We start from the raw sequence: 23,732 nt of genomic DNA, 5'->3' as shown, positions 1-23,732 counted from the left end.
AAGTCTCTTCCTTCCCTGGGATGTTATCTCTGGAGTCACTTCAGGATTTATGTTTGGATTTGCTTATTCCTCCCCCCTTCATTCCTGATGAAGGGCTTTTGCCCGAAACGTCAATTTTCCTGCTCCTCGGATGCTGCCTGACCTGCTGTGCTTTTCCAGCACCACTCTGATCTAAACTCTGGTTTCCAGCATCTGCAGTCCTCATTTTTGCTTGCTGAGTAAATACTATTGAGGCCAAAATGTTCGAAAGAAATACAGAACTTTTTTGTACAGGAGATGAGTACTTTCCAAAAGCAAAGTAGTGAATGCTGTATAAGCTCACTTCGAACATCTAAAGCCATGAGGAGAGGACATTTTCTTACTGCTTGCAATTGCTTGACTGTTAATGGAGAACATAATGTAAATTGGTTCTCAAAATGAAAGTAAATTTCCTGCAGTGAAAGTTCTGTCATGTACCTTAACATTCTCACAGTTTATTCATGTCATTTATTATTGATTAGTCATTCAAGCACTGAAATAAAAGGCTTGCATCATCATCTGCAAATCAGTAGAACATTTTTGTTGAGATGTTGAAACATTAAGCTGCTTTTATCTTGCCCTTGTGATGCTGACTGCTGGTTTGCTTGTCTTGTGCAACCAGCAGAAAGTACACTGGGCAGATTTAAGATTGAGGATGTAAATCTCTTTTTACTTTTAGACTGAAATTCACCACCGCTGCAAGTCTGCTGTTCTTCTGTAAATTGTATTGACAACCATTTGACTCCCTGTAATGTTGTCATGATGTAGTACCATGAAATCAACTTGCAAATATGCTATTTGAAAATGATGTGACACAGCTGGTTTGCACATACACAACACATTCTGTAGCTTGTTTACACAGAATGTCTCTACTCTGAGCAGATGAAGGGGAAGGCAACATACTTGCTTCCCTGAGACTTGGTTATTGTTATAAAAGAAGACATTATATGTCACAGAAGATTAAGAATCACAGTGACTGTAAATCTATTACTTTGTTGGATGTTGTTTTATTGCCAAAGGGTATCAACCATGGATTACATATCACAACAACTATTGTGAAGGAGAGCCATATGGTTTTGAGTTTCAGTTGAATTTTCAATTAATATTAATTCAGAAGAATTTTGTCAAAGTCAGATTCCTGCAGAATAGTTAGATTGTGCTCATGACAAGGTTGACCGACCGATTATGTTTGATAATTATGATAGCTACAAATACACTATCCTCACCTTCAAGGACGTTCAGAGTACGTTGCTAAAATCAGGTTAAAAAGTCCTGATTACATTACTTGGATCCCAGAAACAGTGCATCATGAGACAAGAGAGGCTGGGACCATGTATTGCAGCATGAATTTAACATATTTTCATGTGGCAATCTGATTATTTGGGAGGTAAAAACGTAAACTTGAAGAGGATAATTAGTTCAATTTAACTACTGATTATATAAGCTAAAAATATTACCACAGCGCTATATTCTCTGTATTCCAGTAGGGCTGTAGTGCATTAGCTTATGCTGTGTTGTGTTGAACATGTTTGTTGTAATTGTGCTAAATTTATTCTGTTTGTGTTGGTTAAATTAATGATTCTTTATTCTTAGGAACAATAATTAGTATTTATCTAGTCCCCATGTTGTAGAAAAAGTGCTTCAGAAGTAGATAGACACATTGCTAATCCACTAGGAGGAAGTGAGGATTGCAGATGTTGGAGATCCGAGTCGAGAGTGTGGTGCTGGAAAAGCACAGCAGGTCAGGCAGCAGCTGAGGAGCAGGAGAATCAATGTTTCGGGCATAAGCCCTTCATCAGGAATGAAGCTAATGGCCCAAGGGGATTGAGAGAAAATGTGAGGCGTTGCGGCTGGGGCTGCGGGTGTTGTGGGAGGGGATGGTAACCGAGATTGCGATAAGTAGATGAAGGTGGAATGGAGAGGTGGGAAGGAAGATGGACAAGTAGGACAGGTCAAGAGGGCACTGCCGAGTTGGAAGTTTGGATCTGGGATAAGGTGGTGTGGGGTGGAGGGGAAATGACGAAACTAGTGAAATCCACATTGATCCCATGTGGTTGGAAGGTGCCAAGGTAGAAGATGAGGGGTTCTTCCTCCAGGGGTCAGGTGGAAAGGGTTTGGCAATGGAGGAGGCCTTAAGACCTGCATATCCTTGGGGGAGTGGGAGACGGAGTTAATGTTTAACCACGGGGTGGTGGGGTTGTTTCATGCATGTATTCCAGAGATGTTCTTTGAAGTGTTGTGCAAGTAGGCGTCCTGTCTCCCCAGTGTAGAGGAGATCACCTTAGGACCAATGGATACAGTAAATGACTTGTGCAAATCTCTGACGGATGTGGAAGGCTTCTTTCGGGACGGAGGTAAGCAGGGAGGTGTGGGTGCAGGTTTTGCAATTCTTGCAATGGCAGAAGAAGGTGCTGGGAGTGGTGGGTGAGCTGGTGGGGGGTGCGGACCTGACAAGAGAGTCGAGGAGGGAATGGTCTTTACGGAATGCGGATAGGAGTGGGGAGGGAAATATATCCCTGGTGGTGGCCGCTGTTTGTAGGTAGCGGAAACTGCGGAGGGTGATGCGATGTATCCTGAGGTTGGTGCATAGAAGGTGAGGGCCAGGGTGATTCTGCCTTTGTTTTACTTGGAGGGATGGGGTCGGAGGGTGGAGGTGCGAGAAGTGGACAAGATGCGCTGGAGGGCATCATTGATCACATAGGAGGGAAAATTACAGTTTTTGAAGAAGGAGACCATCTGGTATGTTCTGTGATGGAATTGGTCCTCCTGGGAGCAGATGCGGCAGAGGCAGAGGGAAGGAGGGATAGTGCTTTTACAGGAGGTAGGATGGGAGGAGGTAGTTGTGGGAGTCAGTGGGTTTGTAATAGATGCCAGTGTTGAGTCGGTCACCGTTATTGGAGATGGAGAAGTCTGGGAAAGGGGAGGGAAGTGTCTGAGGTGGTCCAGGTGAACTTATGGTTGGGGTGGAACGTGTTGGTGAAGTTTATGAGCTGTTCAAACTCCTCGTGGGAGCGCGAGATGGCACTGATACAGTAATCAGTGTAGCAGAGGCAAAGGTGGGGAATAGTGCCGGTGTAGCTGTGGAAGCTGGACTGTTCCATGTACCCGAAGAGACAGGCATAGCTGGGGCCCATGCATGTGCCCATGGGCTACCCCTTTGGTCTGGAATAAGTGGGAGGATTCAAAGAAGAAATTATCAATGGTGAGGACCTGTTCAGCCCAACGAATGAGAATGTCACTGGAAGGGTACTGGTGGGGACAACAGGAAAGGAAGAAACAGAAGGCTTGGAGGCCTTCGTTATGGTGGATAGATGTGTATAGGGACTGGATGTCCAAGGTGAAGGTAAGGCATTGGGGGTCAGAGAATTAAAATGGAAGAGATGGAGGATTTGGGTGTTGTCCTGAACGTAGGTGGGGTGTTCTTGGACCTGGAATAGGACTGTATCAAGGTATGTGGAGATGAGTTCAGTGGGACAGGAGCAGGCCGAGACGATCAGTCGGCTGGGGCAGTCAGGTTTGTGAAGTTTGGGTAGGTGGTTGGAGGCTGTGGGAGGGAGATCGCCTGAAATGATGAGGTTGTGCACTGTCTGGGAGATGATGGTTTGGTGATGGGAGGTGAGGTCAAGACCCTGTCAAGCCTCCCTTAAGAATCTTCTATCTTTCGTGAGATCACCCCATTCCAAACTCCAACATGTACACCTTTTGCACTTTTTTTTTGAAAAGTGGAGTTTTAATTATCTCTCAAGTTAGATATATTGGATGCCTGTGGAATAAATCAAATGTAGTATTGAACTTAAAAGCACACATAAAGGTAAAGAATTATTTTTAACCCTGTTAATAGTGTTATATTGATAATCCCAGCACCTTATGTTACTTGTGGAAGGATATTTGTTGCAATTTGATGTGACAGATTTGGCTTCCTTCCCTGCTTTAAATTGTCTCTTGAATATCCTGGAGCACACTTAATTGTTTGATGAGCTCTTCTCATGCTCTTTTACATCTCCTGTGGTGACAGGATAACACCAAGATTGAAATGAAAACTTTAAGGCACTTATTCAGCATTAGTAACAATATTTGAAATACTTCTTGTATATTTTGTATCCAGGGTTTGCTTATCATGCAGACTTGGGCTGAAAGTGTGAGTCACAATGAGCAAAAACAACAATCCAAGAGGTTGATACTCTTGTGCAATGTACTCAGATGTGGAAGTTTACCATTAACCTTTGACAAGCTTAATCATTTGGTCTCTTGGGATATTTTTGTGCATGGTTAACCACTTTCAACTCAGTTATGTTCCTAACAAAAAAAGATTATGTCCAAAAGTAAATTTCAACCTTGGGGTGCAGGTTCATAGTTCCTTGAAAGTGGAGTCACAGTAAACATCGTACGTTTGCCTTGATTGGTCAGTGCATTGAGTATCGGGGATGGAAGGTTGGTTAGGCCTTTTTTGGAATCCTGGTCTCCCTAATATAGGAAGGATTTTTTGAAACTTGAAAGGGTTCAGAGAAGATTTACAAAGATGTTGCCAGGGTTGGAGGATTTGAGCTATTGGGAGAGGCAGAATAGGCCAGGGCTATTTTGCCTGGACTGTCAGAGACCGAGGGGTGACCTTATTAGAGGTTTATAAAATCATGAGGGGCATGGATAGGATGAATGGCCAGGTCTTTGCCCAAGATTAGAGGAGTCTAAAAGTAGAGGGCATAGGTTTAAGGTGAGACGGGAAAGATTTAAAAGGGACCTAATGGGCAGCTGGTGCGTGTACAGAATGAGCTGCCAGATATGAATAGGAAGAGCTTCGAAGGATCAGGGCCAAATGCTAGCAAATGGGACTAGATTAATTTAGGATATCTGGTCAGCATGGATGAGTTGGACTGAGGGTCTGTTTCCATGCTGTACAGCTCTATGATTCTATGGCTCTATGTAAAATGTTCAGTGAAACACAGTTGTGTATTGTTAACTCCATCTAGTATTTTTCTGTAATAAGAATGGTTTCACTAATTCCAATGAAATTTTGGACTTGGATTAAAAACATTTCTGAATGTTAATGAATTTCTGTTTGGATTTTGCTTTGAGGGACATCTGAATTGATGGGCTTGAAGCCTGCATCAAAATCCGTACAAGAAAAAACTGACTTACAGACCCTTTATATTTACTTGTTTCTTGGCCCAAGGAATGGTATCTACAGTTTTTTTTTTGGTTTGTTATAGGGTTTTCTGACTTTGAGTGGTGTAGAATTTTGGAGCAGGAAATATCTTGCATTGAAATGCCCAAATAAAGTGAGGATACTTCATTCATAGAAATGTTCTCCAGTACAACAGTAAAATGTTTTATACAGGACCTGATATTATGCCGAATAAAATATGTAGTTTCACCCAGTGATATGACTTTTTCTGTGTTTTTATTTTGCAGTTGAAATACGATGGGAAGCCAATTTAATATCAGGCGCTGGACCAGCAAACACGTGGCCAAGTGGCTAAAGGATGAAGGCTTCAGTGAATATGTTGATCTTCTTTGTAATAAGCACAGACTAGATGGTATTGCCTTGTTAACTTTGACTGAATATGATTTACGTTGCCCACCTTTAGAACTAAAAGTGTTGGGTGATATTAAAAGGCTTATGGTATCTATTCGGAAGCTACAAAAGCAGCACAAAGACATTTTGGTAGAGATGGGCTATGCCAGCGATGAATGCCTTGCTGGCACTGTTGCACATGCTAGTAACTCATCACAAAGCAGAGACTGTCAGTGTAATGGTGTGGAACATTCCAGGGACACTAGTGTTTCTGGTGGAGACTTAAGGGTTGAACAATATCAGAATGGCAAATACTTCAAATATCAAACACGAAGACTTGACCCAGAGTTTTGGAAGACAGCTCTGAGTTCTGTTTATGTATTCATAGTCTTTGGGTTTACATCGATTGTCATGGTAGTAGTTCATGAACGTGTGCCTGACATGCAAACGTACCCACCCCTACCAGACATATTCCTGGATAGGTAAGTACTAAGATAACATGGTTTTATTTTCTATTTTGAAAGTATTTTGACTTTAGAGTTTAGAGACATTGGGGTGCAGCTGCTTTTTCAAACCTGTGAAACTATTTTTGTAACTCTAATTTGTGTTGGTCTACTCTTCTGAACTGTCCAGGGCAGTTCTCAGGAGACACTGAGCAGTCTGGTAGCATCAGTGACAAAAGAGAGTTAACGTTTCAGGTTTGCGGCCTTTCGTGTTTCACTTTCCATAGATGCTGCCAAACCTGCTGAGTTTCCAACATAGAATCATAGAGTCATAGAGGTGTATAGCATGGAAACAGACCCTTCGGTCAACTCATCCACACTGACCAGATATCCTAAACTAATCTAGTCCCATTTGCCAACACTTTGGTCCATGTACCCATCCAGATGGCTTTTAAATGCGGTAATTGCACCAGCCTCCACCACTTCCTTTGGCAGCTCATTCCATACACTTAGCACGCTCTGTGTGAAAGCGTTGCCCCTTAGGTCCCTTTTACATCTATCCCGTCTCACCTATGCCCTCCAATTCTGGACTCCCATACCCCAGGGAATTAGCCTTGTCTATTTATCCTATCCATGCCCCTCATGATTTTATAAATCTCTATAAGATCACCCCTCAGCCTCCGATGCTCCAGGGGAAACAGCCCCAGCCTATTCATCCTCTCCCTATAGCTCAAATCCTCCAATCCTGGCGACATCCTTGTAAATCTTTTCTGAACCATTTCAAGTTTCACAACATCCATCAGATAGGAAGGAAACCAGAATTGCGTGCAATATTCCAAAAGTGGCCTAACCAATGTCCTGTACAGCCACAACATGACCTCCCATCGCCTATACTCAATGCTCTGACCAATAAAGGAAAACATACCAAACACCTACTTCACTATCCTATCTTCCTGCACTCTAAGTTTTCTATGTTCAGCAACACTCCCCAGCACCTTACCATTAAGTGTATATGTCCTGGTCTGATTTGCTTTTCCAAAATACAGTACCTCGCATTTATCTAAATTAAACTCTGTCTGCCACTCCGCAGCCTCTTGGCCCATCTGTTCAAGATCCCATTGTACTCTGAGGTAACCTTCTTCCGAGTCCACTACACCTCTAATTTTGGTGTCATCTGCCAACTTACTAACTTTATCTCCAATGTTCACATCCAAATCGTTTATGTAAAAGACGAAAAGTAGTGGACTCGGCATTTATCCTTGTGATACACCACTGGTCACAGGCCTCCAGTCTGAAATAAAACCCTCCATCACCATCCGCTGTTTTGTACCTTTGAGTCAGTTCTGTATCCAAAAGGCTAGTTCTCCCTGTATTCCATGAGATCTAACCTTGCTAACCAGACTCCCATGAATAACCTTGCCGAATGCCTCACTGAGTGGTAGATCATATCTACCACTCTGCCCTCATCAATCCTCTTTGTTACTTCTTCAAAAAACTCAACCAAGTTTGTGAGACCTGATTTCCCAAACACAAAGCTATGTTGACTATACCTAATCAGTCCTTGCCTTTCCAAATATATGTAAATCCTGTCCCTCAGGATTCCGTCCAGCACCTTGCCCACCACCAATGTCAGGCTCACTGGTCTATAATTCCTTGGCTTTTCCTTACTACCTTTCTTAAATAGTGGCACCACATTAGCCAATCTCCAGTCTTCTGGCACCTCACCTGTGATTATCACTGATACAAATATCTCAGCAAGGGGCCCAGCAATCATTTCCCTAGCTTCCCACAGAATTCTTCCCACCTGACCAGGCTGTGGGAATTTATCCACTTTTATGCGTTTCAGGACATCCAGCACCACCTCCTTTGTAATATGTACATTTTTCAAGATGTCACCATCTATTTCCCCAAATTCTATATCTTTCACGTCCTTCTCCACAGTAAACACTGATGCAAAATAGTTGTTTAGTATCTCCCCATCTCCTGCAGCTCCACACATGGGCTGCCTTGCTGGTCTTAGAGGGGCACTATTTGCTCCCTAGTTACCCTTTTGTCCTTAATGTATTTATAAAACCCTTTGGATTCTTCTTAACTCTATTTGCCAAAGCTATCTCATGTCCTCTTTTTGCCCTCCTGATTTCCCTCTTATGTATACTCCTACTACCTTTATACACTTCTAAGAATTCATTTGATCTCTACTGTCTATCCCAGATATATGCTTGCTTCTTTGTCTTAACCAATACCTCAATTTCTCATCAACCTGAATAGTCATCCAGCTTTCCCTACACTTACCAGTGTTTCCTTTCACCCTAATAGGAATATACTGTCTCTGGACTCTCATTATCTCATTTTTGAAGTCTTCCCATTTTCCAGCTGTCCCTTTACCTGTGAACATCTACCCCCAATCTTCTGCTTTTATTTCAGAGTTCTGACATCTGCAATACTGTGGGCAAACTTCTGTCAATTATCACTCCCAAAGCCTTTAATATTCTAATACTCTTCAATGTTTATGCTGTCTGCTTGTAAAACAGTTCCAATGCAAACAATTTCCACCATCATATCCCTCATATTCATTTTAAAAAAATTATGGTTCCAAAAATACTTACAGGTTAATCATTAAACCTCCTCATACACAGACCAAAACCCATATACCACTAGTTCAAAATATAAATTCTAAAATAAGCAATAAAATGTACAAATTACATCATCTTGTATCACCTCCTATCTTCAATTATTATTTATCATTCAGGAGATGGAAATTTAATTAATGTCATAACTTTTTACTAGTATTTACTCAGACAAAAAGCATTATTTGAATATGCAGGCTTCAGTAGTTTTTAAAAGTTTTGGATAAATTGTATTATTCCTCTTCAGCTCTGTTCATAATGGACAGAATTGTTTTGTAAGCCAAAAAGTGGTTCTCTGAATAATGCATACTGTGAACTTGTGTGAGACTTTCCAGGTAATTTCTCTTCCTTTTTTGATTACTGGTTGTCATGTTGCAACTGTACAGGACGTTGGTTAGGTCACTTTTGGAATTCTGCATTCAATTCTGGTCAGGCTTCTTTCATCTACTCTATAACACCTAACTTTTAAAAATTATAATTGAAAAAATTACCAATTAATGCTTACCAAATGAAGACTTTTGAATTAAACTCGGTATTTATGATCTGTTGTTTAAAGACGAAAGTAATTACATTCCTGTAAGTCATTTAATTGTTTTGAATCAACATTGTTTGTGACTAGGATACAACTTACAGATGAATTGTGACAATGTCAAGGAAGACACTGAATTATGGCCATTATTCTTTCAATGCTTATTATATGGCTTTGTGGGCTTTTGCATCATCTTCAACTATATTCACCACAATTTGTTTACTATTGCTATCAGTATTGATCAAATCGTATCTGGAAGTAAAAGATCACAAGGCATTTTTCAAATATGATCAGGGATTTGCTTCATGTCCTGACCAATAATTAACAACATCAGAAGTAGTATTAGCTGGTCTGTTATGTTTGCAAACATTGTAAACAATACTTTATAAAAGAAATTAATTTGCAAACTGAAACCGTAACATCATGTTCATGTGGAGCATCCACCGAATTCTTCTTCACTGCTATCACTTTTCTTCTTCTGTTTCACAGTCTGGTACAAGACTGTCTGAGTTCCTATGCTGATGTAATGTGTTTGTACATATATTAGTATGATTCTCCTAAATGCAGTTTTTAAAATCTCTGAAACCATAAACAATCTGCTGTTCAATAGTGTTATAAAATACCTTTTCAAAGATTTAATTATAGTTTGGAAATTTAAGCACTGTACACACTTAAATTCAGTCAAGTGCAAACAGATTGAGAGCGATAAAGTGTTGCAATTTTGGATTTCTACTGTAATGTCAAGTTGTTTCTACTTCTGTAACTAGAAAGGGCACGGTAGTCAGGTCCAAATGCTTAATTGCTGACTAGAAGGAGAGACTTTCAAAATATGACTAAAATCTCTGATCAGGAAATGAGTCCAATCGATCTTGAAGTTGTCTTCACTTTAAATTTTGGCCCACACTGCAGTTAGAAAGAAATACTTTTAGAAGTACTAAGTACAGTGCAACATTCTGAAAGCAATTTTGTAAAGCAAATTCTCACATATCCACATGTGGTATAAGTTGATTATTTGACACAGACTTAGTCTGTGAAAAGAGTGGTGTCAAAGTGATAACCAGTTGTTTATCCCAGATTCAAGCGATAAACTGGAATAAAATAGGCAATTACCAATTCTGTTAAAATAAATATTGTCCCCACACAGAATTTAATAAATTTGAACATTGAGTGAGAGTGATCATAGTGGAGAAGACCATAGATATTGGTAATTCTTTCTTTTGCTACCCAGCTTTGCTCTGAACTTTGTTTTTACTATTTACTATTTGCATGATCTCTAATTCCACCCTCACCTCAGCCACGTAAATTTAGTAGAATATGGATGTGTTGGATATGATTGGGGTCTTTCTTGGCTATGTACAGTGTGTACTTATTAGTGAAAAGTATCCAATTTGAAATTCATTTGGATTAAATTGTACTTGAAGAAAACACATCTCTTTTTTTTTAAAATGGTTAGTTATTTTCATGGAGATTTGATATGTGCAGAAAAGCTCATTCTTGCTTGTAGTTTCATATCCGGTTTGGGATTATCCTGAGTTTGCAAATGTAGACAGTGTAAAAGTTTTAATCATTCTTAGATGTGGGCATTTCTGGAGAGATCAAAATTTATTGCCCATCCTTGGTTTCCATAAGACATTAGTGGTGAGCTGCCTTCTTGAACCACTGCAGTCCATCTGGTATAGGTAATGCTGTTATGGAGGGAGGTCCAGGATTTTGACCCAGTGACACTGAAAAAAACAGTGATATATTTTCAGGGCTGGTTGGTGAGTGACTTGGAGGAAACTTGCATGTGGTGTTGGCATGTATCTGCTGCCTTTGCCTTCTCAATCGAATGGTTGAGTGTTTGGAAGGTGCTGTGAAGGATTCTTGGTGAATGTCTGTAGTGCATGTTGCGGATGGTACACACTGCTGTTCCAGAGTGACAGTGAGGGACGAAGTGAATGAGGTGCCAGTCAATCAGGTTGCTTTGTTCTCATGGTGGCAAATCATTCCACTCATCCAGACCAATGGGAGGTATTCCATCACACTCCTGACTTGTGTCTTGTTAATAATGGACAGGCTTTGGATAGTCAGGAGGTGAGTCACTTGCTGCAGGATTTCGCACCTCTGAACTACTCATACAGCCAGATCATTTATATGGCTAGTCCAGTTTCTGGTGAACAGTAACCCTGGAATGTCGAGAGTGTGGGATTCAGCAATTATAAATGCCTTGAATGTTAAGGGTGTGATAGTTAATTTATTATAAGAGATGGCCATTGTCTGGCATTTGAGTCAACTTTTCATTGACCAAGTCTGAACTTATGTGCAGGCCAGGAAGGGAAGCTAAAATGGTCAGCGATTTCGGAGGATTAGGGATGGAGGGTGCTGCTTACAGTGGATAGATGAGTTTTAAGAGGACATAAGGGAAATAGAAGATAACTGAGAAAAATACAAGCTCAGCTCTAGGAGTCATCTAAACTTCAAACGTTAGCTTGTTTTCTCCATGGATGCTGCCTGACTCGCTGTGATTTCCAGCACTTATTTTTTTGTTTTCCGTACAGATTCCAGCATCTGCAGTATTTTGCTCCTACGGTATATCTATTGCTAGTTGACTAAAGTTTGAAGCCTGGGGTCTTCACAACATTTTTTTCTTGTGATTCTTGACTATTGGATTTTTTCAGACCTGTCAATGGAGAGCTTTTCCCATTACCTTGGATGATCATTTGACAAGGGTCTCAAGAGTGAAGCTGACCGTATCATTTTAAATAGTTTGTGTGTGTGTGAGATTGACAATTACGCATAGTTGAAATCTCAGATGACCTGAATGCAAATGAAAGGTTCAGCGTTCAGTATATGCAGCTGTGAATTCTGTTTTGAACCATGCATTCTGCTTAAGGAATAAGCATCATCTGTATTCTTTTTCTCTCTTTATTCTCCCAACTCTACTTTGTGCCACACACCTTAACATCTTGCCAAGTGAAAATGTAAGCTAGAAAGGTCTTACCTGAAGTGTCACTTCATAATTTTGTACCTTAAGCCTATGATGATGGGCTTTGCAAATATTTTCCATAACTCTAGCAAAACTCTGCACCTTGTTTCCAAATGTTAGTATTGTTCTTGCTAAACACTCAGAATAGTATTGCATGAGTCCATTATGAAGAGGTGTGGAGAGGGTGAATATCTAGAAAATGTTTGTGGTTATCAAATCAGTTTTAGTCTCTATACAGTTCTGTGCTGAGAACAGTAAAGCGCTGGTTTGGGATGGAAGTGTACAGGACTGGAAAGCATCCAGCTGGCTGGTTGAAGCTGCTGAGGAATATTGTATCCCACTGTAACTCGTCTATCCAACTTTGTGATGCAGTCATCCATGAACACCGTTTCTTGTGGGTGGTGAAGATGGAGCAGCCAGGGACGATGGGCTGACTTTCATAGTTTGCAGCGAAAAGAGAAGTCAGGAGTTATCATTACACTCCAGGATGGTGTGGATGAATGAGTAATTTAGAAAGATGGGAGGAGGACTGAGTAATCATTGATGTGGTCCAGGTCATTTAATTCACTTAGATCCCTCTGCTGCTTCCTACATATCCTATCTCGTTGGGCCAGAGTCCTGCAAAGGTTTTCCTCTGCCCAAGAGCTGAGCTTGTATTTTTCTCAGTTAACTCCTATTTCCCCATGTCCTCTTAAAACTCATCTATCCACTAAAATTGGCACCCTCTATCCCTAATCCTACGAAATTGCTGACCATGTTAGCTTCCCTTTCCTGGCGGTTAATGGTTTCCTCTTTAGAGCTAGTTGTCCCCATCCTTCAATCAATTGTTTCTACCCCTTTTCAAAAATAAAAACACCACCCTGGTTACCACTGTCCTTTAAATTACAACATGTTGATGTCCAACTTCCTGTTCCTCTCCAAAGTCTGTGAATATTTGTTACCTCCCAAATCAATATTCAGCTTTCTCAGAGTTTTATATTTAAATCACTCTATGCTATCACTATACTGAAACATGTCTTCTCAAAGTCATAAATGACATCCCATGTAACCATGATAAAGTATGCCTGCTTGTCCTTCTAACACACTCTGTGCCTTTGACAACATTGACTATTTTTGAATAATTTTCCTCCATTGTATGAAGGTGCCGGTCCATTGGCCATCTCTATAGGATTTTCCTTACCAGATTCTATCCTTTCTTCTATGTTTGAAATAGGGACTCGGCTGCAATGACTTCTATTCCTGCTGCTGTTACTCAAGATCGGAAGATGTATATTGCCATCTCCCTGTTTCTCTCATCTATTATCTACCCCTTTTATGATATCACTTGTCAACACAATGTTGGGTTGCATGTATACATTGACAAAACTCAGCTAAACCTCAAAACCATTTGTGGCTTCTCCACTGTCTGTGATTATCACACTGTTGAAAAACATCAAATCCTTTAGTGCCCCTGAAAGCTGTCTGAAGCTGAACCGGGTCATTTGTCAGCCTGTTATTTTTAGTGTGAAAGTGAGCTTTCAATCTTATGTCTGTTCCAGCATCAGGACCACCTACTTTCACTTCCACAACACCACTTGATTCCATCCCTGCAAAAGTTAAAATCCTCATCCATGCTTTTTTTACGTTGAGAATTGACCACCTCACATCTTCCACCCTCTATAAATGAGACCTTCTCCAAAACTCTGCATATCCTGACTAGCACCAAGTTCTGTTCACCCAATATTCTGTTTTCACTCAACTGCAATAGATTTTGTGCTGACATTGTGTCAATTTTTAAAAAATGCTCATATCAATTTTTAAATGCTCCCATGGCCTCACTTCTTATGTCTGTATCTTCCTGTAGCAATATAAACTTTTGAGATCTCTGCAGTCTTCCATTCTGGCTCTTTGCCCATCTTCTAAATGTAATTGCTCTAACATTGACAGTGTGTCCTCAGTTGCCTAAATTCTAAGCCCTAGAATTCCCTACCTGAACACCTCTATCTTTTTACCTTGCTCCCTTCCAGTAAGTCCTGCCTTAAAACCTGCCTATTTGTTGAAGGTTTTAGTCCTAACATTCTCATATTAGGCTTGAGGAGAAATGTTTGTACATAATTGTTGACATGAAGTATCTTGGGCCATTTCCCTATATTGTAAGTGAATTTTTTTTTACGTATGTTGATTTTCACTTCTGCTGTTCCAACTCGGAGGTTTTGAATCAAGACAAAGGATTTCAGAATATACAAGAAGCCAGAGAATGAGGAAAGGATTTGAACAAAAACAAGGTGCAATTTTACAATGCATCATGTCAGTTGGAATCGTACCCAGCACAAAGGAAGTTGGTTGTAGTTTTTGGGAGTCAGCCATCTTAGCTCCAAGATATCGCTGCAGGAGTTCCTCAGGGTAATGACACTGGCCCAGCCATCTTCAGCTCCTTCCTCCTCTGTCATAAGGTCAAAAGTGGGGATGTTCACTGATGATTGCACAATATTCAGCACCATTTGCGACTCCTCAGATCTGAAGCAGACTCTGCTCAAGTGCAGAAGACCTGGGCAGTATCCAGACTTGGGTTGACAAATGGCAAATAATATTAATGCTAACACAAGTGTCAGGCAATGACCATCTTCAACGGAGATAAGCTAACTATTGCCCCTTGCATTACCACTGTGAATCCCCCACTGTCAACACAGTGTTAACATTCACAAAAACTGAACTGTATAAATACTGTGGCTGCAAGAGGAGGTCAGAGGCTATGAATCCTGCAATGAATGACTCCCCCAAACATATCCACCATTTACAAGGCACAGATCAGGAATGTGATGGAATACTCTCCACTTGCCTGGTTTAGTGCAGCTCCAACAGCACTCGAAGTTTGACACCATCCAGGACAAAGTAGCCCACTTGATTCGCACCACTTCTACAAATATTTATTCCTGCCATGATCAGTGCTCAGTAGCAACATTGTGAACCATCTACAAAATGCACTTTGGAAATTCACTAAGCCTCCTTAAACAGCAACATACAAACCTGTTAGCACTGTGATCACTAAAGACAAGAGCACCACATACATGGCAAGTTCCTCTCCAAGCCATTTATTACCCTGACTTAACGTTCTCTGTATCTCTGGGTCAAAATCCTGGAGCTCGCTCCCTAACAGCACTGTGATATGCCTCCATCAAATGGACTGCCGCAGCTCAGAAAGGCAGTTCGCCACTATCTAAAGAGCAATGATCAGCCAGCCAGCAAAGCCCACATCTCCACAGTGAATTAAAGTAGATTTTTCACTCTTGTCTATTTTGATTACTTATTTAGAATTGGCACAAAATTGATGGATATAATTAGTGACAAGTTCTGAATTTAATTTCATTTTTGGTTTTCCATTTTTAATCAAGCGGCACGGTGGCTCAGTGCTTAGTACTGCTGCCTCCCAGCGCCATGGACCTGGGTTCGATTCCAGCCTCGGGCGACTGTCTATGTGGAGTTTGCACATTCTCCCCGTGTCTGCGTGGGTTTCCTCCAAGTGCTCCGGTTTCCTCCCACATTCTAAAGATGTGCGGGTTAGGTGAATTGGCCATGCTAAATTGCCCATAGTGTTCAGGGGTAAAAATATAGAATAGAGGAATGGGTCTGGGTGGTTTACTCTTCGGAGGGTCGGTGTGGACTTGTTGTGAGAATGTGTATATAGGGTATAAGCAGGTAGGAAAAGAGTTAAGTTATAGAGTCCTAGAGATGTACAGCGTGGAAACAGACCCTTCAGTCCAACTCGTCCATGCCGACCAGATATCCCAACCCAATCTAGTCCCACCTGCCAGCACCCGGCCATTTCCCTCCAAACCCTTCCTATTCATATACCCATCCAAATGCCTTTTAACTGTTGCAATTGTACCAGCCTCCACCACTTCCTCTGGCAGCTCATTCATACACGTACCACCCTCTGTCTGAAAATGTAGCTCCTTAGGTCTCTTTTATATCTTTCCCCTTTCACCCTAAACCTATGCCCTCTAGTTCTGGACTCCCCCACTCCATGGAAAATACTTTGCCTATTTACCCAATCCATGCCCCTCATAATTTTGTAAACCTCTATAAGGTCACCCCTCAGCCTCCGACACTCCAGGGAAAACAGCTCCAGCCTGTTCAGCCTCTCCCTACAGCTCAAATCCTCCAACCCTGGCAACATCCTTGTAAATCTTTTCTGAACCCTTTCAAGTTTCACAACATCTTTCCGATAGGAAGGAGACCAGAATTGCACACAATATTCCAACAGTGGCTTAACCTATGTCATGTACAGCCGCAGCATGACCTCCCAATTCCTGTACTCAGTACTCTGACCAATAAAGGAAAGCATACCAAATGCCGCTTTCACTATCCTATCTACCTGCGACTCCACTTTCAAGGAACTGTGAACCTGCACTCCAAGGTCTCTTTGTTCAGCAACACACCCTAGGACCTTACCGTTAAGTGTATACGTCCTTCTAAGATTTGCTTTCCCAAAATGTAGCACCTCACACTTATCTGAATTAAACTCCATCTGCAACTCCTCAGCCAATTGGCCCATCTGGTCAAGATCCTGTTGTAATCTGAGGTAACCCTGTTCGCTGTCCACAACACCTCCAATTTGGTGTCATCTGCAAACTTACTAACTGTACCTCTTATGCTCGCATTCAAATCATTTATGTAAATGACAAAAAGTAGAGGACCCAGCACCGATCCTTGTGGCACTCCACTGGTCACAGGCCTCCAGTCTGAAAAACAACCGTCCACCACCACCCTCTGTCTTCTACCTTTGAGCCAGTTCTGTATCCAAATGGCTAGTTCTCCCTGTATTCCATGAGATCTAACCTTGCTAATCAGTCTCCCATGGGGAACCTTGTTGAACGCCTTACTGAAGTCCATATAGATCACATCTACCGCTCTGTCCTCATCAATCCTCCTTGGTACTTCAAAAAACTCAATCAAGTTTGAGAGACGTGATTTCCCACACACAAAGCCATGTTGACTATCCATAATCAGTCCTTGCCTTTCCAAACACATGTAAATCCTGTCCCTCGGGATTCCTCCAACAACTTGCCCACCACCGACGTCAGGCTCACTGGTCTATAATTCCCTGGCTTGTCCTTACCACCCTTCTTAAATAGTGGCACCACATTTGGCAACCTCCAGTCTTCTGGCACCTCACCTGTGACTGTGGATGATACAAATATCTCAGCAAGTTCTGAGTTTTGTGAAACAAGAGATTCAGCTGAGCATGACTCAGATCAGATAAGAAATGGCAGTTAACAATGAGGTGATGGAGGCAAGGGTAATAGGTTAACAAGGTGGGAAATCATTCATTATGTAGAGATATTTAACAATATTAGAAGCATTCAGTATGTAAGGTCAGTTTAAAAAGGTGAAAAGCCTTCATTTTGTGAAGCCAATTATTCATTGTGTAGCATTATATGGCTTAATCATTATTATTGACACTCACTGATTGTAACAGTCATCCAATCAATATGTATGTTGCCTTATCTGGATGCTTTTCCTTGTAAAATCACTACATAATTCATTGAGAAACTGCTGCTTGAGAGAGAAGACTGAGAACTCATGTCTCTGTACACATGGGTGATTGTTCTCTCTCCCTCCAGGGCCCAGAATAAAGATGAAGGAGGTAAAACTATACTGTGTCTCTGAGCATTTTGCTTCGACTGAGGGGAGAAACAGGACGACAGTTGGGCCGAAGGGCCTGTTTTCACACTGTAGGCATTCAAGTTGCATCATCTTTAGATTTGGGAAACATTTGGGTCTATTATTGAGCCAACCTTGCCCTAGGGCAAAATAAAATTCTTCATTTTTTGCAGGCTTTGTTTGAATTCAATGCTGTTACTTGTATGACAGAGAATATATTATTTGCTTGCAGTCTATTTAAGATTCATGCTACCTAGCATGGGTTATGGTGGACTCTTTCATTTGAATTGCCTGCTTCTGTGAATTTGCTTTAATGGTTTTTAAGACTTACTTGGGCATTCAAGCTTGCAAGCAAAAAGAGACTCGGTCATATTTTGGATTATAAGCAATGTGAACTATGATTTATTTAAATATTAGGGTTCCAAAAGTATTATTGAAAAGTATTGTAAAGGTAAGTGAAGGGTTTTGTGTGTCCATTCTATAAAAAAACAAATATGTTGGGACAATGTATAGCAAAAATAAAATGTGAACACTGATTCTAATCTGAATGAAGAGCTCAGTCTTCAGCATTTGCAAGCGTTCCCTCATTTTCACGAGGGAATTGGTTTCATACTGAAGAGATGAGAGGGAGACTGTTCATTTTTCACTTCCACAAATTCCAATCTGTTGCCTGTTGAAACTTTCTCTCTGACTTATTGATATTATCACTAAAATGACAAAACATTTCAGGTGTGAATGGAGGCAGGTTATCACTCAATATTATTAAAGTTTGACCAGAACAATCTTAGTTGACAGTGAGAGCTATTTTCCATCAATCAGTGAATTTTGTTCAAAGTGCTAAGACTGAAATGTTAAATCCATCTGGGGGAACATAATCAGTGAACCAATAAAGATGCAATGAAGCAGTCATTGCTTGAACTTTTCTTGACCAGCTGGATAGAAAATGACCAGATTTTATTTGACCATGAAGGTTACTTTTCACCTGTGATTCACAGTCTACCTTTGATCTTACTGTGGTTACTAAACGTGCTATGTGGCCATTTCTCATATCTATAACCTTCCCTCATCTGATAATTCTCCAAGTACTTAGTGATCCTCCAAACCTGCTCTCTTTTGCATCTGTGGCTGCTTTGACTGAACCTCAATGCTGTGTTCAACAATCCAGTCTTAAACTTGGAAATATTTTTGCCTCTCTTATTTTTTTATAAGGCCCTCTGTAAAGGCCACTTCTTTCAGCCAATTCCAGATGTCGTAATCAAGAGTGTTTTTTGGCTTAGTGTTGATTTTTGTCTGAGCATTCACCTCTTTTTGTAGTACAGTTGTCCCTGAAATGTCATGAGATTTTTTTTCCTCCCATGTTGGTATTATATAAATAAAAGTTGTTGATATACTCAACTGTAAAAGTACTTGACCTTTGTTGATGATGATTTAATAGTTCATTCCATAAACAAAGCAGAGGCCGTGGCATTTATTTCAGTAGAATGGTGTGCCCCTCTCTCCAATAAATTCTCCAGTTACTGGGCATCTTCAGTTAATGTAGCAATAATGTTTTTCTTGTATAATTTTCTTCCTTTAGTTGGTAATAAATTTTGCTGTTGGTGGAATTTGTTTCTGCTTTCAAGGGGCTCCATTTTTAATACAAGTTAATTGAGAAAATATTTATTTTAATCTTTTGTCCTAATGCTATTTCCTAGATGGACACAAACTATTGACTGTTTTATATTAATCATGAGTCAGAAGCAAGATGAATTTGCTATATTTAGGAACAATGCCTTAAAAATTCCAAATTTCATTGTAGAATTTGATCACCATTCTTAGCGGTCATGAATACAAGCAAATGAACGTTTTTAAGGTAAATTTCAACTGGTTTTAGGCAGACCATTACCTAAGATCCTGAAGTCAAGATAGTGCTTCTGCTTCATTTGGCTTTTAGATTAGATTAGATTACTTTACAGTGTGGAAACAGGCCCTTCGGCCCAACAAGTCCACACCGACCCGCCGAAGCGCAACCCACCCATAACCCTACATTTACCCCTTACCTAACACTAGGGACAATTTAGCATGGCCATTTCACCTGACCTGCACATCTTTGGACTGTGGGAGGAAACCCACGCAGACACAGGGAGAATGTGCAAACTCCACACAGTCAGTCGCCTGAGGCAGGAATTGAACCTGGGTCTCTGGCGCTGTGAGGCAGCAGTGATAACTACTGTGCCACTGTGCCGCTTCTGCTGCAAATCATGCTTCTATTTAATTGAAGCAACTGTTTCTCTGACAAAATAGAGTTATGTTCTGAGCTTCTCTTGTCTTACATTTTTGTACTGATTACTGGTGGAAAAATGGAGAATGATGGTGAATAACCCTTTATGTTGAATGGTCTTTAAACTTCTAAAATTTGTTTTTGTTGAGACTGATCATACCATGCAATTTATCAATTCCTAAAAATAAAAGAAAATACTTTCCTAAATTAAATATATTCCCAAATATACATTATTTTTATTTTGCTGTTTTTGTTGGCAGTGTCCCTAGAATACCCTGGGCTTTCGCAATGGCTGAAGTCTGCGGTGTTGTGCTCTGCACCATTTGGTTGTTGCTGTTGCTGCTTCATAAGCATCGGTAAGTTTCAGGCTTCCTTATATTGGGTTTTGATTATTACAAGCATGTTTTTCAACTTAAATGTTGAAATCTTGATTTTTACTGTGGATCTTCGGAGCTGGCCAAAGAAAAAGCAGAGAAGTAGGAGAAAAGCATGTCAAAGAACTTCTCGTTCCATTCTGAAAGCATACCAATGCAGGTGATTAACTGTGAGGAATTGACCATGCAAATCTGTGTTTAATTGCTTTTTGAGACTCAGGATGTTTAAGATACATCAATAATTCTTTCTGAAGCAATCCATTGTATTTGTTAAAAAGACAACAAAGCTATGTTCTGAAAAATTGAGTCCTACACCCCTTTCCTGAAAATTGTTGCCATTTGCTAGTTTAGTGCAATGATCTTTCATGATCTTTACCTGCTCTGCAAAATTGGAGAAAATAAACTTTTTCTCAGAACTTGCAATAGGATTGGTGAGCACTTTTTAAATTGCAAGTTACTGTCTGTAACCTTTCCAAATTGCCCTTCTCAGCAGGTAATTTTTTTTTTCAGTTTCATGGTCAGATTAGTTTCCTTCCAAAGTATTCAACAATATGTCAATCTGTATTTTTAAAAATATTCTTTGCTGCCAAACAATGAAGCATGAAATCACAACTGACAGATTAGTATTTTGAAATAGTTTTAAAATATGTAAAATAATTTCAACAATTAACTTTTGAAAAATACAATTTTAGAATGGACAGTAGTTAATACAGTATTTATATTATAGCTGTAATAGTTTAAAGCTAATCTTTTGCCTGAAAGAAAAACAAATTTGATCTTGTGATGTGGCAATGACCAGCCAAATCAGGAAGGTCCCAATTTGATTCCCTATCATAAACTAAATAGGTTCAAGCCATGCATGGCAGTTAGTAATTATTAGTATTAAATTATGAGGCATCCCATACTAATGTCTTTCCATTGGAGTGGCTTCAGTGTGTGAACATGGAGTGAAAACATGTTGGGATTTACATTAGGATTATAGTTCTATTGTTTCCACTCCCCATCATATCACCTTCATCACTAGTAACTCCAACTATGTAGCTTGTATGTGAAGACTTTGCCTTTAAGCTCTCACATTTTAGAAGTCATTCATTTTTTGGGAGAGTGATTGAAGTAAAAAGGAGCAGTTTATAAGATAAGATGTTAAAACGTCAAGAGAAGTGCACATGGTGTTTTAATTCATATGATGTCCTTCCAGGAATATAGCATAATGACTTTTATGCCCCATATTTCGGTAGACATTATATGATGAACTGATGTGTTACGAAAGCTATTTGCATGCGTTCTCCCTGGGTGACAGATGCTTGGCTATCTCAGTTCTCTGCGCAACTGCTGACTTCTTTATCACCTGGATAATCCAAAGTTTCAAAGCATCTCAGCTGGAATATTGAATTTCTAAATAAAAGCAGTCAATCTGATTTAATTCTGTGGGAGAAACATATGACTGAGTTGAGAATATACTGTGCGGGAAGTAACAGCCTAAGTTGGCTTACTCTGGAATAAATTGCATCATAATCATTCAGTTGGAACAAGAATGTGAACATTTTGAAAATGGTTACTTGCATAATGTATGGATTTGCAATCAGCAACCATTACTGATACCATAATTAGACTAATGTTTCACTGAAACTTCTATTTGGCTGCAGAAATACTATAGAAACTTACTTAGTGTTACAGACATGCGAATTGGAAGCAGGAGTAGGCCATTCAGTCCCTTTAGTTTACTATGCTGTTCAGTACAATAATGGCTGATCTGAATGTAATGTCAACTTTACATTCCTGCCTATCCTTGATAACCTTTCACCCTCTTGCATAGCAAGAATTTAACAACCTCTGCCTTAAAAATGTTCAAGGATTCTTCTTCTACCACCTTTCCAAGGAAAAAATTCCAAAGACCCGTAAACCTCAGAAAAAAAAACTCCTAATGTCTGTTTTAAATGGACAACTCCTTATCCTGATCATGAGGCTGACCAGTAAAGGAAACGGAAGTAGGAATGCTTTTCAGTTGATTTTTGACAAGTTTATTGGAGCCACAGAGGGGATCTTTGCTCCCCATCTGTTCAGTGATAACATCAAAAGTGAAATAATTTACCCATCTCACTTTCATTCCCCAAAAGAAATCAACAATCAAAAGCAAAAATCCGATAGTTTTGAAAGAATTTGTTAAACTTCTTAGGTTTTCTAGTTCAGGGAAAAGAAAATTAAATGCTCTGATATTAGCTATCCTGTTATGAGTTCACACCTGCAGTTGGAGTGAGCTTGTGACCTTGCCTGTGCTGCAGTGCCAAATTAATGATGTATTCAAATAAATATTTTCAAATTGGGAGGTATCATTTATGTTCTGATAGAGTATGCAGGGTCTTCATGAGTTGCAAACTAACTTACTCTTAGTTAATAGGATAGAGAGAGACCACCACAGATGGGGAAACAGCTTTAAAGACAACATATTTTAATATTTTTTAAAAAAGTTAGGTGATGTTATTGATGCTGAGGATCTACTGTGATCAATACTACCAGTAAAACTGGACAGGAACAATGCATAAAATCAATAGTATTCAGTGTTTTGGTAGCAGGTCAAGGGAAAGTGAGTCTCTTCTGAGAGGATTGGGAAATGTAATTTGGAGATGCTGGTGTTGGATTGGGGTGTACAAAGTTAAAAATCACACAACACCAGGTTGTAGTCCAACAGGTTTAATTGGAAACACACTAGCTTTCGGAGTGACGCTCCTTCATCAGGTGATTGTGGATTTTGGATTTCATCAGGGAAATATAAATATGTTTTGAATGTAATGATAAAAATGAATATTAGTGAAGTTAGAATTGTGGACTGAACTGCATTGCTTATTAACTGTATTTTTGGCTGTTTTTCTTCATGACACTATAGGTCTATCTTATTTCGTCGCATGTGCAGCCTGATGGGAACAGTGTTCCTATTGCGTTGTGTTACTATGTTTGTTACCTCACTTTCTGTGCCTGGCCATCATCTGCAGTGTTCTGGAAAAGTAAGTTTGTCTAAACCATGCTGAGCAAACAATTAGTTGGACAATAAGATGGCTCATGGTTGTAATGTTAAAAATAAATTTATTGCAAGAGTTCTTCATGGTTAATTAAATAATTGGCCTTTAGTTTGCACAAGTTTAGTTTGAGATGATAAGTTATTAAAAGAAAAGTGACCACATCAAATTTCTACACCATTTCAGGTTCAAATACACAAACTTTGCCCTTTATAGTCAACCTTGCAGTGACAAAGATACAAAGCAACTTATTGTATCAGTAAATGGAACACTGTGAGAATTCACTTGAATTTTTTAAAGCATTGTGTAGGGTCACCCGAGCCCAGACAGGCGCCGTCCATATCGTA

At 40.0% G+C, this 23,732-nt stretch overlaps 1 protein-coding gene across 1 annotated transcript in view; it reads left to right on the top strand.

Annotated features, from left to right (window-relative positions):
• The window catches only part of samd8 (sterile alpha motif domain containing 8), a 65,656-nt gene that overhangs the window by 28,623 nt on the left and 13,301 nt on the right, over window positions 1–23,732 (top strand). The window contains exons 2-4 of the mRNA XM_072583257.1: window positions 5,428–6,012; window positions 20,258–20,353; window positions 23,256–23,373. Of these exons, the coding sequence (XP_072439358.1) occupies window positions 5,438–6,012; window positions 20,258–20,353; window positions 23,256–23,373 (789 nt within the window). The 5' untranslated portion in view covers window positions 5,428–5,437. The remainder of the gene's footprint in view (window positions 1–5,427; window positions 6,013–20,257; window positions 20,354–23,255; window positions 23,374–23,732) is intronic.

The sequence above is a fragment of the Chiloscyllium punctatum genome, chromosome 13, assembly GCF_047496795.1.
Source record: "Chiloscyllium punctatum isolate Juve2018m chromosome 13, sChiPun1.3, whole genome shotgun sequence".
Lineage (NCBI taxonomy): Eukaryota > Metazoa > Chordata > Chondrichthyes > Orectolobiformes > Hemiscylliidae > Chiloscyllium > Chiloscyllium punctatum.
The sequence above is the reverse complement of the archived record's forward strand: the minus strand, read 5'-3'. Positions and strand labels throughout refer to the sequence as shown.